Source organism: Bufo bufo, chromosome 2, assembly GCF_905171765.1.
Source record: "Bufo bufo chromosome 2, aBufBuf1.1, whole genome shotgun sequence".
In the NCBI taxonomy this organism is placed as follows: domain Eukaryota; kingdom Metazoa; phylum Chordata; class Amphibia; order Anura; family Bufonidae; genus Bufo; species Bufo bufo.
The window spans coordinates 706,244,441-706,262,175 of record NC_053390.1 but is presented as its reverse complement, the minus strand read 5'-3'; the positions used below and the strand labels follow the sequence as shown (position 1 = coordinate 706,262,175).

Sequence of the window (17,735 nt, the reverse complement as noted above, 5' to 3'; positions counted from 1 at the left end):
CTACAAGACCATCTAAAATGGTTGTAGCAAATTGAAGGAAATATACTCCAGCACTGTTGTGGTGGAGGTGGAGTTTTTTGTCTGCACTTGCTACTGCTGTTTGAAGAATTGAAAAATAAAGTGCAACTACAAACACATTGGAACCGCGCTGGAGTATAGTTCCTTCAATGTGCTACAACCAGTACATGGACTGACTCGACCAACTTCGTGCATGGGGCTACAAAAATTGGAAGGTGAGCTGGAAAACAACCCTTGCTTTTCATCTAAAATGGTAACCGATCCCAAAAGATGATAAAAACATGGCATGGCTGCTGTTTTTGCACCTGCATTTTTTTGTGGTGGAAAGCCAGCTTGAGATGTTAGTTGAAGATCTATGGGAAATTTGCAATGAAGGACTTTTTTTTTTTTCCTCCTAGTGTTTTTTCTCATTATGTAGCGTTTTTGTCATTCTGGCTTCTTTAAAAAAACACAGCATGGAGCATTTGTCGTTTTTTATGGTGATTTCAAATCAACTTCTCTCTCAAAAATCCTAGTGGGCAAACACACCGTTTACAAAAAAAACAACAGAAAAAACGTGGCAAAAACTGCTGGTGGCCTTAAAAACAGTGGTAAAAAAAAGATGCTACACTAAATTCATTTGTATTGGGACCTTAATAAAATGAATAGAAATCTGAAAACATACAAATGACAATATAACACTGAGCCAGAACAAAACTCAGAATATATAGATGTATATAAAATTATCCATCTTGCACATAATAGATTAGAATAATTAGAACTTGTCATAATGTCACCACAATGAGAAATTGAACACATATTTAAAGCTATCAGAACCCAGAAAACAATCTACACAGGACAATCCACACATGACATCACCGTGAGCGGCACATGACATCACCGTGAGCGGCACATGACATCACTGTAAAGAGCACCGGCATGAACCATAAAATCAAGCAAATGCAGTGAAATTCAAAAATAGGACATGGGTTTCTTTCTGTCACTCTGACTTCTTCCAACACCCCAAAAACATGAAAAGTGGAATGGCTTCCTAATAAATTGTCCCTACAGTGTGTTTGTATGCTTGATATAAGAAATGTATCATGCCCATAAACAAGCTGTCGGCTATCTCCCTAAACAGCATGTTTTTTCTACGGGGAGTTTGGCAGACATCTATGCAAAGTAGCTCTCCGTTTCTCTCTAGTACCACATTTTGGGGGGTAGCTACCGACGACAGACTTTATTCCCCTAGATCCATGTCAGACACCGTTTATGTAGGGGGTAACAAAACAGGTCCAATTACAGTCAAGCTGATCAGTCTGATCAAGCCTATGGCCAGAGCCCCTCTGAGGACACAGTTAGAAGATTTTTTTTTGGACAGCACTTTTAAGCCTCATGGACACGATTGTATCTGTTTGTTGTCATTTTATTTTATTTTTTAAGACTTCAATGGATACGAGATCCGCATTTTGCAGAATGGACATACTGAGGTAGAAAACACGTAGATGATCTAGGTGCTTTTTGCATCCATATATCCATTCTACAGAGATAGAATTTGTCCTATACTTGGCCACAAAATACAGACCACGGACCTACTGAAGTCAACAGGTCCACAAAAAATGATGATGCAGCACAAACGGTATCTGTATTTTGCGTATTGCAGAGTACATACACATGTGTATGAGGTCTTAAGTATATTGGCATTAAAAACAAGTAATAAATAAATCCCAGCATTGCACAACTATATATTCATACAACCACATACAATAATTAGAACTAGCACGTCACAAAATGCAGTCCACATATTACAACACTCAGTATCTGCACATCACAAAGTGGGCCTCTGTAATCGTATGGATTTAAAACCTGACCCATCACAAAGCACATATTATAAATATTACATTATAACATAATACTAATGAGATCCAAAATACAAAATTTAAAACCTTACCTCTGATCACCACCATTAAATGCCTAAACTACAAAACTCGCTCAGCCTGTATTCCGCACTGAAAATTGGCGCTATGCCAGTAATATATACACATCACAGGTCTACAGCCAGGGTTTACTGACCTCTTGGTGGGAAAAGAAATCTCCAGGAAGTCTTTCCAAAAATGAAGAGAGTGAGAAGGAAGATTTTTTGCCCTGGACGTCAATGACTTTCAGGTGCTCTGAAGATGGGCTCAAAAAGGCATAAAGCACCTCGCTCTGATACAGTCTTTCATCAGAAAGCAGCTTCTGCAAAGAACAGATGACATCATCAGTGATAGGAACGCGAGATACTACTGGAATATATAGTATATACAATAACATAATGCTTACAAAATTGCAAAGCCACAAACACAATATACCATCAACTGTCTAGCTTTTGAAACTGCTGGACCAAGTCCACACAGCACAGTTTGGAAAAGTAGTTTTTTATTACTCCTTACTTTTGAAAAAGAAAAACACCACATTGTATGCACAAGGCCTTAATGAGGTAAAACTGCACATACACATGTGGGCAGAACTACGGAAGCTACACAGTTTCCATATTCACTTGTATGGGAGCCACAGAAACCTTATAATACAACCTGCTTGGCTGTTTTCTGTACTCCCAACCATTTCTGGCCACTGCCTCCAGGCGGAAGGAGGAGTCCTTCTAAGATGGCAAATACCCCTTTTAATTCCCCTGCAGCGCCACCAAAGGGAAAAGGAAGCATAACCCTAATTAATGGGCTCTCAGTGTAATGCACAGACATGAGGAGACCTCCAGGTCCTAAAGGTGCTCTCTGCAGCCACTCTCCACTGCTGGAAGGGAAGGAACTCCTGATTCCTTAATATGGACAACCTCTAAGTACAATCTCAAGGTCTGTAAGGATGAATGTGGGCACAATGTACATCTGCTGTTATTCTGTCAATGGTGTTCTCAGATTGGATACCATTATAGTAAAGGAATGCTGATAATAAGTAATAATTATAAAGCCTTCATAATAATAACCTTTAAAAGATATTATACTGAATACTTTATGTTGTGCAGCTCTTCGACAAATTTTGATACCCTTCTATTTATTGTAGTGTCACTTTTTATTACTACTTGTGGCAATAAGCCGGACAAGTCAGGAAGGAGATGACTCATCGTTACTATATATGAATTATATTGAGGCGTACCTGTAGGAAGTTGTTTAACTGGGTCTTTGACTTTTCCAAAAACTTCTGGTCTATGGACTTGAAGGGAAGCTTGCTGAGAGAAGGCAACTGCACCTTCTTCAATGAAGGAAAACACTAAGGGAAGGAAAAATCCAAATTAATGATCATGAATAAAGTCAGCGCTACTACGTGGGTGTACTGGTAACCTTTGGTTATTTTATACCATTGTAAGCTGTTTGCGGCATTAAGGTCGAGGAGGCGGACCTAGCAGTGATTGACAGTTATCTCTGTATACACAGTCATAGAGGGGAAGCTGTCAATCAATCACTGATGGGACAGACTTCTTGACTTCAAACCCAAAAAATAGTGTGCCCCTTCTTGGCCTTGACTGAACCGATTTGTCCAGTATAGTCAGAGCACCCGCCCCTCTGGACTATCCCTAATCAATAACTAGGAATCCCTATTTGAACTCTATAGAAGATAGTTCCAGCTCTGCGTTAGTGCTGTGAGTAAAAAAAAATGGGGGGTTGAAGTTGAAGTAGAAAAAATGGTCCTGGCACGTTTCTGTTGGTTGGTTATTCCAAATTCATCAGGGGACACAAACCCTAAAGGTGGCAAAAGATCCACCTAGGTATCTCAGGTGGAAAATATACCAGTGCTACCACCCTATAGGCGTATGACTGGCTGGGGTAAAGGCATGGCTTAACGCTAGGAAAGTGCTGTATTGTAAGCTAGTAGGCTAGTAAGTCGGGTAGGCGTCAGATTAAGTCGCGATGTAGGATCATGGGTCATTTGGCATCACTTCCGCCCCAAAATGCAGCCCACCGAAAGTGCATGATTTATGTCACTTCCACCCAATCTGTACTACATGTGGTACCAAGTAGGACACGTTGTCATGGTAATAGGGGCTGGGCTGCAAGTGTGACGAAAAGGGCTGAGGTGAGCAAAACCCCATACCCCCTGGTGATGCTGATGACCGAGATAGAACCTTAATATCAGCCATAGATAAGTAAGGGGTGCGATCATAGTGAATCGCTAGGGCTTAATACATGGCAATAATCAGAAGGTATTTTGATAAGACAAGAAAGAGAAGGCACCACTCGATACAATGACATGGTTGTTCTAGTTGAAAAAACACAACAAGGATATAGAAGAGGTTTAGGCATACAAATGATGTAAAAAAGAAGCTGTACAGGTATTTAAAAGTAGATATGTGAATCATATAATACAGACATGTTGTGATGTAGGTGGCATGATGGAGCACACACATATTGCGGTATAGGATATGTGTCACCAAAAAATGTAATTCAGGGTACAGCCTCAGGATCTCCCAGTGTCGGGAAATGATTTCCCATGCTGCAGTCGTTGCCTGGTCAGAATTGGCTATGAGTCAGATCATTTTGCCAGATTCCGTAGCCTTGGGATGTGGGTTCAGGAGATTAATGTATTCACTACCTATGGCTCTCTAGTAAGTTTACATGTTTGTTAGTCTTGATTAATATATTTGAGCTTTTTATACTAAACTACTAGCAGAAGCACCCGGCTTTGTACGGGTATATTTCAGCTATTTCATTTAATGTTTGTATGTGTCGTTAAAAGATATCGACAGTATCCCCTCAGGGGCCAGCCCCCTTAACAGTGACCTCCACAGTACCCCACTCCCTTAACAATGACTACACAGTACCCTGCTGCCTTAACAGTGACCTCACAGTAGTTCCCCCTTTAATAGTGGCCCCTGCCCCCTTAACAGTGACCTCCACAGCGCCCTGCCCCTTTAATGCTAGGGCTACACGACGACATGTGTCGCGCGACATCTTGCCTCAACAATTTCTATAATTATAGTCTATGGTGTCGCACTGCGACATGTGACTGCAATTTAAAGGTTGTTTGCACGGCAGTATGTAAATATGTTCTGGTGCTCAGCGGTAAAACTGATAAACGTATAATGTATAAAACTGCGGCACTCAGGTAAGTAGATTAATAAAGCTTTTTTATCCATCCAGGAAAATTAATAGACTAAGGCCTTTTATCAATTTACTAAAATCATCTCCTAGCAACCATGCGTGAAAATCACAGCTCATCTGAACAGCCCCATAGAAATGAATGGGTCCGGATTCAGTGCGGGTGCAATATGTTCACATCACACATTGCACCCGCGCGGAATTCTCGCCCGTGTGAAAGGGGCCTTATGCCTTCTGTTTTTCTACATTCATATACCAGTCTGCTCAGCTCCTCCCTTTTGGTTAGCCAATACAGGTATAATACTTTTACCTTTTTTAACATAAAAGTATTTAACACTACATGTGGTTACATTCATTATGCATGTTTCTACTGATAGTATGCAGTCATCTATTTTTCTATAAGTCCTTTTACATACATTTTGATTATTATGTTGCTTATATTTACAACCATCTGGAGTTGCTTCTGAAACTAATCATGCTATGTACAACAATTTAACAGGAAATGCTTATTTGGGACGTCCCCTGGAGTGTATGCTGTAATTATTGTATTACTCCTTATAATGTGCACAAGTCTGTGCCCTCGGGCGTTTAAACTCTTGAATCTGGCTTTTATTAATTATTTGTATTGTGGTATTTAATAAAGATAATATTTTTATTTATTTACCGGTATGTGTTCAACATTGCTAGCCTTGTGTTATTTTATATGGTATTTGCTATTTTAGGCTATTTTGGTTGTACAGTATATATTGGTGTGCAGTATTAAAGAACAGACCATGCTGACCAACACACTGAACCTGAAAATGACAGTATGATTTATTTTTCATTATACTTTTAGTAATACCCAAAACACAACATGTTAATACCTCACTAAGTTTTCTGTGCAGATTTTGAAATTCACTTAGTCTCCTCAGTACAGTCCAATTCTTGTTGTCCAATTCTCCAGACTCTGGTAAACTTACTAATACAAAGTACATTGGCATCTGTTCTCCATTCTCTTCAGATACCTGCAAAAAAAAGAATAAAAAAAATAGCCTAGAAAGCAACATTTGCAAAATCTCCTTCCCAAATGAGTGCACAGCAGGACTCAAAAGCTGATAATATGAAGTAAATTTGCAGAAAAGCCAGAAATGCTCGAGGTCTAATGTTTTCAGCTTTATTCAATTATCTAGGTTTCGTACCAATACAAAAACCATTTAGCGTAGCTATGGCTAAAACCAAGGATGGATAAAAAAAAACATAAGCGTTTTTTATGGGACCTTTTGTATGAAACACGGATCGCTGAAAACACTGGACCTCGAGTGGTGCTGGACTTTTTATGAATTTATTAGAGAGCAACATAGAAGAAACTGTAAGTCAAGATGTAATAAGATTTTTCCAGCCCATTAGGAGCAGGATTCACTTTACAGCTCTGCTACATCGGTAATCTTATGGACTGAATAATTTTTCCCCCTCTTCTCTTCATGACTCCTAACAAAAAAAAAAAAAAAACATCTGTTCTCAACTCTGGATCTGCTTCGTTATGTATTGGTACTTTGCTTGCTCCAATATTGCTGATATACAGTGGATATAAAAAGTCTTCACACCTCTGTTAAAATGTCAGGTTTCTGTGATTTAAAAAAATGAGACAAAGATAAATAATTTTAGAACTTTTTCCACCTTTAATGTGACCTATAAACCGTACCACTCAATTGAAAAACAAACTGAAATCTTTTAGGTGGAGGGAAGAAAACAAAAAAAAAAAAACTAAAATAATGTGGTTGCATAAGTGTGCACACCCTCCTATAACTGGGGATGTAGCTGTGTTCAGAATTAAGCAATCACATTCAAAGTCAGGTTAAATAGGAGTCAGCATACACCTGCCATCATTTAAAGTGCCTCTGATTAACCCCAAATAAAGTTCAGCTGCTCTAGTTAGTCTTTCCTAAAATTTTCTTAGTCACATCCCTCAGCAAAAGCCATGGTCCACAGAGAGCTTCCAAAGCATCAGAGGGATCTCATTGTTAAAAGGTATCAGTCAGGAGAAGGGTACAAAAAGAATTTCCAAGGCATTAGATATACCATGGAACACAGTGAAGACAGTCATCATCAAGTGGAGAAAATATGGCAGTGATATTACCAAGAACTGGATGTCCCTCCAAAATTGATGAAAAGACGAGAAGAAAACTGGTCTGGGAGGCTACCAAGAGGCCTACAGCAACATTAAAGGAGCTGCAGGAATATCTGGCAAGTACTGGCTGTATGGTACATGCCACAAAACATCCAAGCCAGGCTACATTTCGCAAAAACACATCTGAAGTCTCCCAAAAGCATGTGGGAAAAGGTGTTATGGTCTGATGAAACCAAGGTTGAACTTTTTGGCCATAAGATATGTTTGGCGCAAAAACAACACTGCACATCACCAAAAGAACACCATACCCACAGTGAAGCATGGTGGTGGCAGCATCATGCTTTGGGCTGTTTTTCTACAGCTGGAACTGGGGCCTTAGTTAAGCTAGAGGTAAATATGAACAGTTCCAAATACCAGTCAATATTGGCAAAAAACCTTCAGGCTTCTGCTAGAAAGCTGAACATGAAGAGGAGCTTCATCTTTCAGCATGACGACGCAAAGCATACATCCAAATCAACAAAGGAATGGCTTCACCAGAAGAAGATTAAAGTTTTGGAATGGCCCAGCCAGAGCCCAGACCTGAATCCGATTGAAAATCTGTGGGGTGATCTGAAGAGGGCTGTGCACCAGAGATGCCCTCGCAATCTGACAGATTTGGAGTGTTTTTGCAAAGAAGAGTGGGCAAATCTTGCCAAGTCAAAATGTGCCATGCTGATAGACTCATACCCAAAGAGACTGAGTGCTGTAATAAAATCAAAAGGTGCTTCAACAAAGTATTAGTTTAAGGGTGTGCACACTTATGCAACCATATTATTTAATTTTTATGTTTTTTCTTCCCTGTATCTAAAAGATTTCAGTTTGTTTTTCAATTGAGTGGTACAGTTTAGACTTTTTATATCCACTGTACTTGCAGATTTGATATTTAGAAGTTTAGAGAAAAAAAAGCGGAAGCTAAAATGGCTGTCATTTTGTTTTGTCTGTTGGAAAACATGAAAAAATGGCTAAAGTGAATTTTCAAAAACTAGAAAAAAAAAGTGAGAGATTTAGCAATTTAAATGGTCACTAACTTTTTACACAACGTTGCATAAAACAGTAGTACAAGCAATCACAAGAAATGTGTTCTACCAGCTCACCCTCCCAACCTCCAGTCCTTGATATTACACATGTCAATGCAAGTCTATGGAGAGGGGGGAGGGGAGTGAGCAGTAAATGAGTGAGACACACACAGCCAGAGAGTCTGCACAACTACATACTGTATAAAGCTTATAGCTCATCACAAGTGCTTCATTCACAAAAATACAGGTCAGCACTCCTCTGTAATGTCCTTCATTATCCCAGAGCTGCTTCTTTGTGACTCAGTTAGGTAGGATATTTTCCTCTACTTTCTGTGTGTGCAGTGGATGGCAGCTAGTCTCCACCCACTATGTCAGAGAGCTGCAAACCAGATATTCAACAAGCGCAGGGGGAAAGCAGCAAAAAAATACCAGATACAGGTGATATAATGGCCAGAAATAATGTTATTCCTTACATACACACACACACACTGTACTACTGATTAATACAATGTCTGTTGAAAGCTGGTGGCGTGCAGAAGGGAATATAGACACAGAACGTTGATTTTGGTAGATATAATATTTGATAATGCTGGTCCTGTATCCAAAATAAAGAAGCTTGAAACGCCACATATAATAATGCTTTATTGTATGTTATTTAAGATATGGCTGAAGGAAAGAACACTTTGGACAGTAGAAACTGAGTCCTGGAGTGAAAATCCCAGATATGTCCCTGTGATGTTGGCACAAGCACAACCTTAGACTGTCCATAGTTTGCTGTGAGTGATAAAACTGTGCATATACATGCCTCTACTTGAAAGTTCTAGATGGAAACCAAGAGTTTAACTATGCAAAGTGCAGTGTTTTCATCTCTGACCACACAACTCACCTCACTGATGTTAATAAGTGCCCGCCACATACCAAGGTTCTCACACCACAGATCTGTCCGGGAAATATGGAGATCGAGATCACTTTGTTCTTTCTCCATTAGAACTATTTCATCCTTTAACTTGGAAATGATCTATTGAAAAAAACAATAAAGTGTTCTACCAGACAGTAACAACACTTGACCAAGTAAAGACATTTGGGCTGGCTTAGAAGCAGGGACAATAGACTGGCCATAGACCAAAATTTTTTATTTCCTTGTGGGCTGGGTACATAATGGTCTGATGCTCTCAGCATTAATTAACACTGGGAGCATCAGATACCTATGTAACCGGCAAGATCGGAATTTAATTATATCCTTTAGGGTGGAGATACAGTTGAATATTGCAGCAGGGCATGGGACCCTCACTCCTTGCCCTGCTGTTCACCCTCATAGGTCACTATAAGAGGTAGTGTACAAATGGCACAGGGACACAAGCATCTCAGGGCGTAGGCCACTGGAGACCTGTGATCTGCATCAGAGACTTGTAGTGAGACTCGGGTATTTTATTTTTTATTTCTTTCCTTGGCCACTACTTGGAGCATACTACAGAGGGGACTATAGGGGTCATTACTAGGGCAGTCCAGACAGCATGCTGAAGGTAGGGCCGGCTTGGCGCTGTGCCCTGAATCTCAGCTCCTAGGCCCCCTGCTCCATATCATAGAGACTACTGAAGAAGGAGGAGGACAGAATGTGGCAGCTACTAATGGCCACCACATGACGACAGCTTCTGGTAGGTATTTTATGCTTCACTGTGGTGTTCGGTTCTGCTGGGACGGTTTTTTGTGCTGCACTATAGCATTACTGACCCTGCCTACTCGTGTCGCTCCCACTTCTGTTAGTTTGGGCCTGCCTACAACACGGTGGCCACTTTAGTTTTTTGTTTCCAGGGTCACTAAGTTCCCAGTCCACTCCGGCTTAAAAAGTAGGGTGGCTGTAGACTCTTCTATTATAGAATCACTATGGCTGCTAGAAGAGGATGCCAGTTCTTTAATGCCAGCGTAGGGAACCCTCTTCCCTGTGTATTACACTCTCCAATATAAGTGAACGGGGACATATTTCCTTCGTGTTCTCTTGCAGTGAACACCATCTCCATGGAGATAAAGCCAATATGGCTGCCCCCACATGATAAAACTATACTTTTAATGAATATTTTTAATTAAGTAACAATGGTGATAGATTCCTTTTCAACAGAAATCACAGCGCACCATGGGTAACCAATAACTATGGGAACATGGAACCAAAAATCTTCCTAATTAGCTTTTAATTAGTAGGACTCAAGCCTGCCGTTTCCATGACACCAAGGCATCGCTATCCACTTTTTCCCAGCTCAATATGAAACAGAATGCTCAACTAATAATATTTAATTCACATCTTTATAAACACATCATAGTTAAAGAGGACCTTTCATCAGTTTAGCCCTAGTCTAATTATGGTCTTACCTTACAGGGCGGCCCCCACTGATGCCATGACACTTATTTTTTTTTTCCCAAAAAAGTCCCCCCTCCATTCATCCACTGTTGGCCACGTTGATTTCGGACATTATAATGAGCCGACTCGGTTATAGTAGGCGGAGACTCGCAGTTTCGCTGGGGGCTGTTCTCTTCTCCCTGGCTGTGAGCGCATCCAATCAGAGCGCACCGCTCTTAGCCAGGGAGGAGCTCGGGGGGGGTCTTTGGAAGAAAAAAAAGAAGGTGCCATCGCATCAGTGGGGGCCGCCCTATAAAAGGTAAGACCATAATTAGACTAGGGCTAAACTGATGAAAGGTTCTCTTTAATGTTAGTAAAAATAGTCTTCACTCCATCCACTTTTATGTTTAAGGGTAAACTGATAGTAACACAAAATCAAGGGTATATACACTCACCTAAAGAATTATTAGGAACACCTGTTCTATTTCTCATTAATGCAATTATCTAGTCAACCAATCACATGGCAGTTGCTTCAATGCATTTAGGGGTGTGGTCCTGGTCAAGACAATCTCCTGAACTCCAAACTGAATGTCAGAATGGGAAAGAAAGGTGATTTAAGGAATTTTGAGCGTAGCATGGTTGTTGGTGCCAGACGGGCCATTCTGAGTATTTCACAATCTGCTCAGTTACTGGGATTTTCACGCACTACCATTTCTAGGGTTTACAAAGAATGGTGTGAAAAGGGAAAAACATCCAGTATGCGGCAGTCCTGTGGGCAAAAATGCCTTGTGGATGCTAGAGGTCAGAGGAGAATGGGCCGACTGATTCAAGCTGATAGAAGAGCAACGTTGACTGAAATAACCACTCGTTACAACCGAGGTATGCAGCAAAGCATTTGTGAAGCCACAACACGCACAACCTTGAGGCGGATGGGCTACAACAGCAGAAGACCCCACCGGGTACCACTCATCTCCACTGAAAATAGGAAAAAGAGGCTACAATTTGCATGAGCTCACCAAAATTGGACTGTTGCAGACTGGAAAAATGTTGCCTGGTCTGATGAGTCTCGATTTCTGTTGAGACATTCAAATGGTAGAGTCCGAATTTGGCGTAAACAGAATGAGAACATGTATCCATCCTCTGATGGCTACTTCCAGCAGGATAATGCACCATGTCACAAAGCTCGAATCATTTCAAATTGGTTTCTTGAACATGACAATGAGTTCACTGTACTAAAATGGCCCCCACAGTCCCTAGATCTCAACCCAATAGAGCATCTTTGGGATGTGGTGGAACGGGAGCTTCGTGCATCCCTCAAATCTCCATCAACTGCAAGATGCTATCCTATCAATATGGGCCAACATTTCTAAAGAATGCTATCAGCACCTTGTTGAATCAATGCCACATAGAATTAAGGCAGTTCTGAAGGCAAAAGGGGGTCCAACACCGTATTAGTATGGTGTTCCTAATATTTCTTTAGGTGAGTGTACATCACAGTGAAAAACATGTTTCATATCTGAATGGTTCTACTACGCTGATGAGATTACCTATTTAACACTAAAATCTATTTCTTATTTTAGTTTTTTAATCGAGCCACAAAGAATCTATCTACAGTATTGACCTATCTACCTACCTGATAAAACTAGTACATATTAAATGAGTATTAATTAGAAGAATAGCTAATTATAATGTCCTGACTTTTTATATTTAGTTAGCATCACTGGTAAACTCTGAATGCAAAAATAACCGCCACATTGACACTGCTTGCCATCATTTTTTTCAAAAAATGTATTGAAATGTTATTGTTTTAGCATGTCTATATCATGAAAAGCATTCACGTACCACTGCTATGGAAATGAGTTCTCTTTCCAAAAAGAAAAGAAGGTGCTCTCCACAAGGAGTAGTCCCCGCAAGATACAGTTGCAACACATGTAGAGATATAATGGGGTATTCCGGTAAAGTAACTTCATTTTTGAAAAACCGCATTAAGGCTGTAAGATGTGACCCAACCAGAACCCATATCTATATACATAATATATATATATATATATATATATATATATATATATATATATATATATATATATATATATATAACCAGAGCTTCAATTTACCTTGCACTCCATTTGTCTAGCTTCTGTGTGAGCCTGCAACAGACTGAGTATCATGAGTATCATGGCTCCTGATCTTCCCTCACAAATACTACAATCCCCACCATCCCTGCTGTGAGTGTTGATGTTTACTGATTGGCTGCCTGATATACAGTCCAGTCTTCTCAGTAATCTCCAGCACACTAACACGCCCTTTGTTTCTCAAGACATTTAGCTAGAGAATTGATAGGAACATACTAAGAGTACTTTCACACTAGCGTTAAAGTTTTCCGGTATTGAGTTCCGTCCTAGGTGCTCAATACCAGAAAAAAAAATGCATCAGTTTTGTCCTAATGCATTCTGAATGGAAAGCAGTCTATTTAGTATGCATTAGGATGTCTTCAGTTCAGTCACTCTTACGGTATTTGGCCGGAGAAAATACCGCAGCATGCTACGGTATTTTCACCGTCCAAAATTCCAGAACACTTGCCGGATCCGGCAATAATTTCCATTGAAATGTATTAATGCCAGATCCGGTACCAAGTGTTCAGGAAATTGGCGCATTGACGGCCCGGTTTTCTGGTCTGCGCAGACCTTTAAAAATAAATACCAGATCCGTTTTTCCGGATGACACTGGAGAGACGGATACGGTATTTCAATGCATTTGTCAAACGGATCCGCATCCGGATCGGAAACAAATGATGTCCGTTTACATACAGATTTCCTGATCTGGCAGGCAGTTCCGGCAACAGAACTGCCTGCCGGATTCTTCTAACGCTAGTGTGAAAGTATCCTTAGCATGCTTGACCTAACAAAGGCTCAGAACTACAGGTCGATGCCATGGTAATTTAGGAAGACACACAAAGGGTAGCAGAGGAAGAAAACTACTTTTATAACTACTGAAAAGTAAATATGGGAAATTTACATTACATTAGGTAATTATTGATGATGAATTAGTCTAAAACATAAGTTATATTTATGGTAACCGGAATACCCCTTTAACCAAGAAAAGCAGATGAGGTGTGATATGTACCTTCTTGTCAGGTTTCGGGGCATTAATGATGGAGTTGAGCGCTTGTCTCTTGTAATCCAGCTTCTCTGTAAGCTGACGTAGCTTGTTGACCGCATAGCTAGCCTGCTCCGTGATGCCGCTGCTGCATTCATCCAGGAGGCCTTCCACACCTTCACACACCTGCATCTGAACAAGGAGAGAACATGTACCACATTATAATGCCTGAACTATCCTTAAATCTGTGCCTACCCCCTCCCTGCATATAGATGACTGTGTCTCCTTCCAGGATGCAGTTTACTGCAGCAGAAACCTTCCCTTACTGCTGTCTTCTATGGAGACCAAGGAGGCCGTGCCAAACCCCCATCCATCCTCAGCCAAAAAAAGGACTGCCCGACAAGCAGGTATGCTCTAGCCGAGGTTTCCCACTCATTCATTTCTCTGTTGGGACTTTAAATAACACATCAGGATGTTGAATAATACTGAGCAATTAAGGCTTTAAATGCAGATACCAGCATTAGATATCTACAGATGTACCATGGTTAGCACTCCCGCTGTTAACTCAAATGTTTTAACTCATTTCATTATCTTGAGACAAAAGCCATTGAAAAGCAATTGAAGGTGTTTGCTTAGATTAGATAACCAAACTCAGAAATCAAAAAAAAAAAAAGGAGTGCTAACCATGCTACATCAGTAGATCCCTTTAGCTTGTTCTGCTCATATTCACGTGTGAATAGTCCCAGGACTCTAAATCGAGATATGGATGGAGATTACAAGGGGGATAGTTGGAGGCACAGGGAGTGAAGCCAAGCACTAAGCACAGTATATACTGTATTTTTCATTTTATGAGAAAGTGGGGGGAAAAATGCTATTCATTGCTTCCATTATGTAAGCGCTCACTGGTATGCAGTAGGTGCGTGAAGGGCTGTGCTGGTAGTACCCACCACTTCCTGGTCTTCTCTGGGAGCCGCACTGTCTGCCTTCAGAATCAGGACGTAGTGTGCACTCTATGACCTGAAGCTGTGCGACACCAGGTCACAGGGCAGTGCCGTCAGGACAAGTCAGTCTATTTAGTTATTTTTGGTCTCATATTAGGGTCTGATCTGAGGTCTGTTATTGGCATCTGATCTAGGGTGTGATCTGAAGATCACACTTGCATTATCATGATCTGTTTCCTCCTACTTAACGCACAGATTAAATTTCTGTAATAGAGAATCCTATAATTTTGTGACATCCCAGTACAGCAGTAACTCAAAGGTTATATCCATTTTTTGCAAAATTTTCATTTTAAAATATAAAAATAAAGCAACTTTGTAAGCCCGTCTTGATTAGAACTAGGCATCTTCTACTAAGTTACTGACCCCTCATTGAAGCTGTCACTATGCCTCATTACAGTTGCTCATCTACTATTTCCATTGCGTTCATACGTTGTTAATATGAGAAACTGCAGAACCTTGTGTTATGTACCGTACATACAAATTATGGAAAATAAAGCGTTCTACAGCTCTTCTGATGTAGAGGAGATGCAGCTTTAACCCATGAACTCAAGTATCAGACAACAAGTATCAGTCCTAATAAGGGACTCACTGATTCATCCTTGTCATCGGAGGCGCACATGCAGGAGGACTTCTCTTCTCTGCGGACGAGTTGTTCATACAAATCGCTGACAATGAATGAGGGGTAGAAGCGGTCCTTAAGGGTCTCATACACATCAGCCTGAATCTTGATGAAGACTTCGATCCCCTTGTTGCCAACAAAGCTTTGCTGGATCTCTTTATAAAGTGCTTTCTCCACTTGGATTTCTTTGCTCTCCACAAAGTAGTTCTGGTAGATTTCACCAACCAACTGAGGTATTTCAGACTTGGGGGAAGGGGAAACAAGCATGCCTTAGCGTAAGGTAAAGTTTTACTGATGCAAAATTACATTCCAATAAAGCAGTCAGCTCCCAACCACAAAATTCTGTGAAGAACGCTCATTTCAAGCCCTGTCTATTATGTTCTCAGACATGAAGTGGGGTGAATAGTGGAGCTCCAGACTTTTCTACCAACAACCCAACCATACACATTCAATAGCTGTCGGATAAACTATTGCTTGGCTCTCTCATCTCTCCCATACTGTGAATGCTATGGGGAGAGTGGAGAAAGCCAATGCCAGACAGTTTTAGCTTATCTCCCCGAAAAAAATAAAAAATAAAAATCAGGCAAAAATATTTATTTATTTTACCTGATCCTGGTCTCCCCCAAGAAGAGTCAAAAGATTCCCACACACACACGTGTGTCGGCTAACTCCGCTGTTCTTGGTGGGTTCAGCCAACAAAAGTATAATGTGTATGGTCAGCTTTAGACTGGCAGTAGCAGGGTAGCTCACCAGAGGATCCTCCAGTGGACCCAGGCTTTGGCATAGTAATGGACTCCAAAATACAACCCCATTTGAAGCAGACTTTGGATCCATTCAGTTGCCAGTAGGGTGTCTTACTTATAGGCACATTCAGAAATAACTTTTTAAACCTATCTGATGATCTGCCCTGTGTGTGTGCAATGATAAAGATCGCAAGGAAATTATCAGTGTGGGCCTTCCGAATTTCCTCTGATCTGCCCATTGTACCCCAGTCTGACGCTGGAGGCTGGGAAGATGAGCACCTGCTATTATATTACACAAGAGCCTTTAAAGGATTTCGGTCACCAGAATTAACCTTATTAAACTGGCGGACATTATTGATGTGCTAATGTCAGCAGACCCCAACTCTACTATGCTTATTGATAGCCCGCCCTCACGGCACAATTTTAACTTTTATGATGTGCAAATTAACCTCTAGGAGCGGGGGGAGGGGGCGTTGCTCCTAGAGGCTCTGTTCTCCCACCTCATGTCACAAACTGCTAATCCTTGATTGACAGGGCCAGGCAGCGTTAGTCTTCTCCCGCCGGCCCTGTGTGCTGGGTAAATGGCACTGCGCAAGCGCAAGATTTACCCAGCACACAGGACCGGCAGGAGAAGACGAATGCTGCCTGGCCCTGTCAATCAAGGATGGCAGGGTGTGACATGAGGTGGGAGAACAGAGCCTCTAGGAGCAATGCCGCCCCCCCCCCCCCCTGCTCCTAGAGGTTAATTTGCACATCATAAAAGTTAAAATTGTGCCGTGAGGGCGGGCTATCAATAAGCATAGTAGAGTTGGGGTCTGCTGACATTAGCACATCAATAATGTCAGCCAGTTTAATAAGGTTAATTCTAGTGACAGAAACCTTTTAAAAGATGACTTGTAACCATTCCTGACCTGCACCTCTCCCCATGTAATAATTCTGGAGCATCTATTGTTATCACTATGCTGTACCATTCCTTTCTGCTAGAAGTTATCAATAAATTACTACCAGTTTGCAATGAAGGTTCAGTTTGGTGTTACCAGTTGGGGGGGGTCCATGCATAATCTGACATTGGCAGCGCTGATTAGATAATATCAGAACATGCATGGACACACCTACACCCAGCTGGACCTTCACTGCAAACTGCTAGCAATTCATTCATGACATCTAGCAGGAATAGTAAAGGAATGGCATAACAGTCATAAGAATAGATGCTCCAGAATTGTTATTACATGGGGAATGCAAGAAGTTACCATAAACAAGCATGTCAGGAACGTTTACAGGTCCTCTTTAAGGTACGACCCCTCTTTCTCATTACTACTTGGTCTTCAGAATTTAGGAAGCACAATTCAATAAAACATGTTCATAAAACATGCCAAGTTTATAGGAAAAAATAAAAGTCACTGACTACAAGCCATATACAGTCAGTAATAGCACAGTATTAAATATGCACAGGAGCTTTTATTTTTTACCTTATTTGCATTTTTCAGGTACTCCACAGACTCCCAAAAACTGATCAGTACCCGCTTATCAATCCTTTCCATATATGTTCTAAAAGGTTCTCTGAATGATGGGTTAGCCAGAATGTCATCAAACTGGATAAACTAAAATATAAAAAACACACCGACTTTTTAGCATGACTATGTTTAGAAGTGGCATAGCCACTCATACAGTAATTCTCCATACTCCAGAAGTGGC

General features: G+C 40.9%; 1 protein-coding gene and 1 long non-coding RNA gene across 3 annotated transcripts in view; one reads left to right on the top strand and one right to left on the bottom strand.

Moving 5' to 3' along the window:
- Positions 1-17,735, top strand: part of LOC120990160 — a 954,651-nt gene that overhangs the window by 682,152 nt on the left and 254,764 nt on the right. The gene's annotated exons all lie outside the window — the stretch shown is intronic.
- SNX25 (sorting nexin 25) overlaps positions 1-17,735 on the bottom strand; it is a 221,617-nt gene that overhangs the window by 15,977 nt on the left and 187,905 nt on the right. Inside the window, exons 8-14 of one of the 2 annotated variants that reach the window (XM_040418740.1) lie at positions 17,510-17,641; positions 15,268-15,540; positions 13,705-13,869; positions 9,136-9,267; positions 5,951-6,091; positions 3,148-3,261; positions 2,071-2,235 (exon numbers count right to left, since the gene is read on the bottom strand). In XM_040418740.1, coding sequence (XP_040274674.1) covers positions 2,071-2,235; positions 3,148-3,261; positions 5,951-6,091; positions 9,136-9,267; positions 13,705-13,869; positions 15,268-15,540; positions 17,510-17,641 — 1,122 coding nt within the window. The remainder of the gene's footprint in view (positions 1-2,070; positions 2,236-3,147; positions 3,262-5,950; positions 6,092-9,135; positions 9,268-13,704; positions 13,870-15,267; positions 15,541-17,509; positions 17,642-17,735) is intronic. The other variant, XM_040418741.1, reaches the window with a different exon arrangement.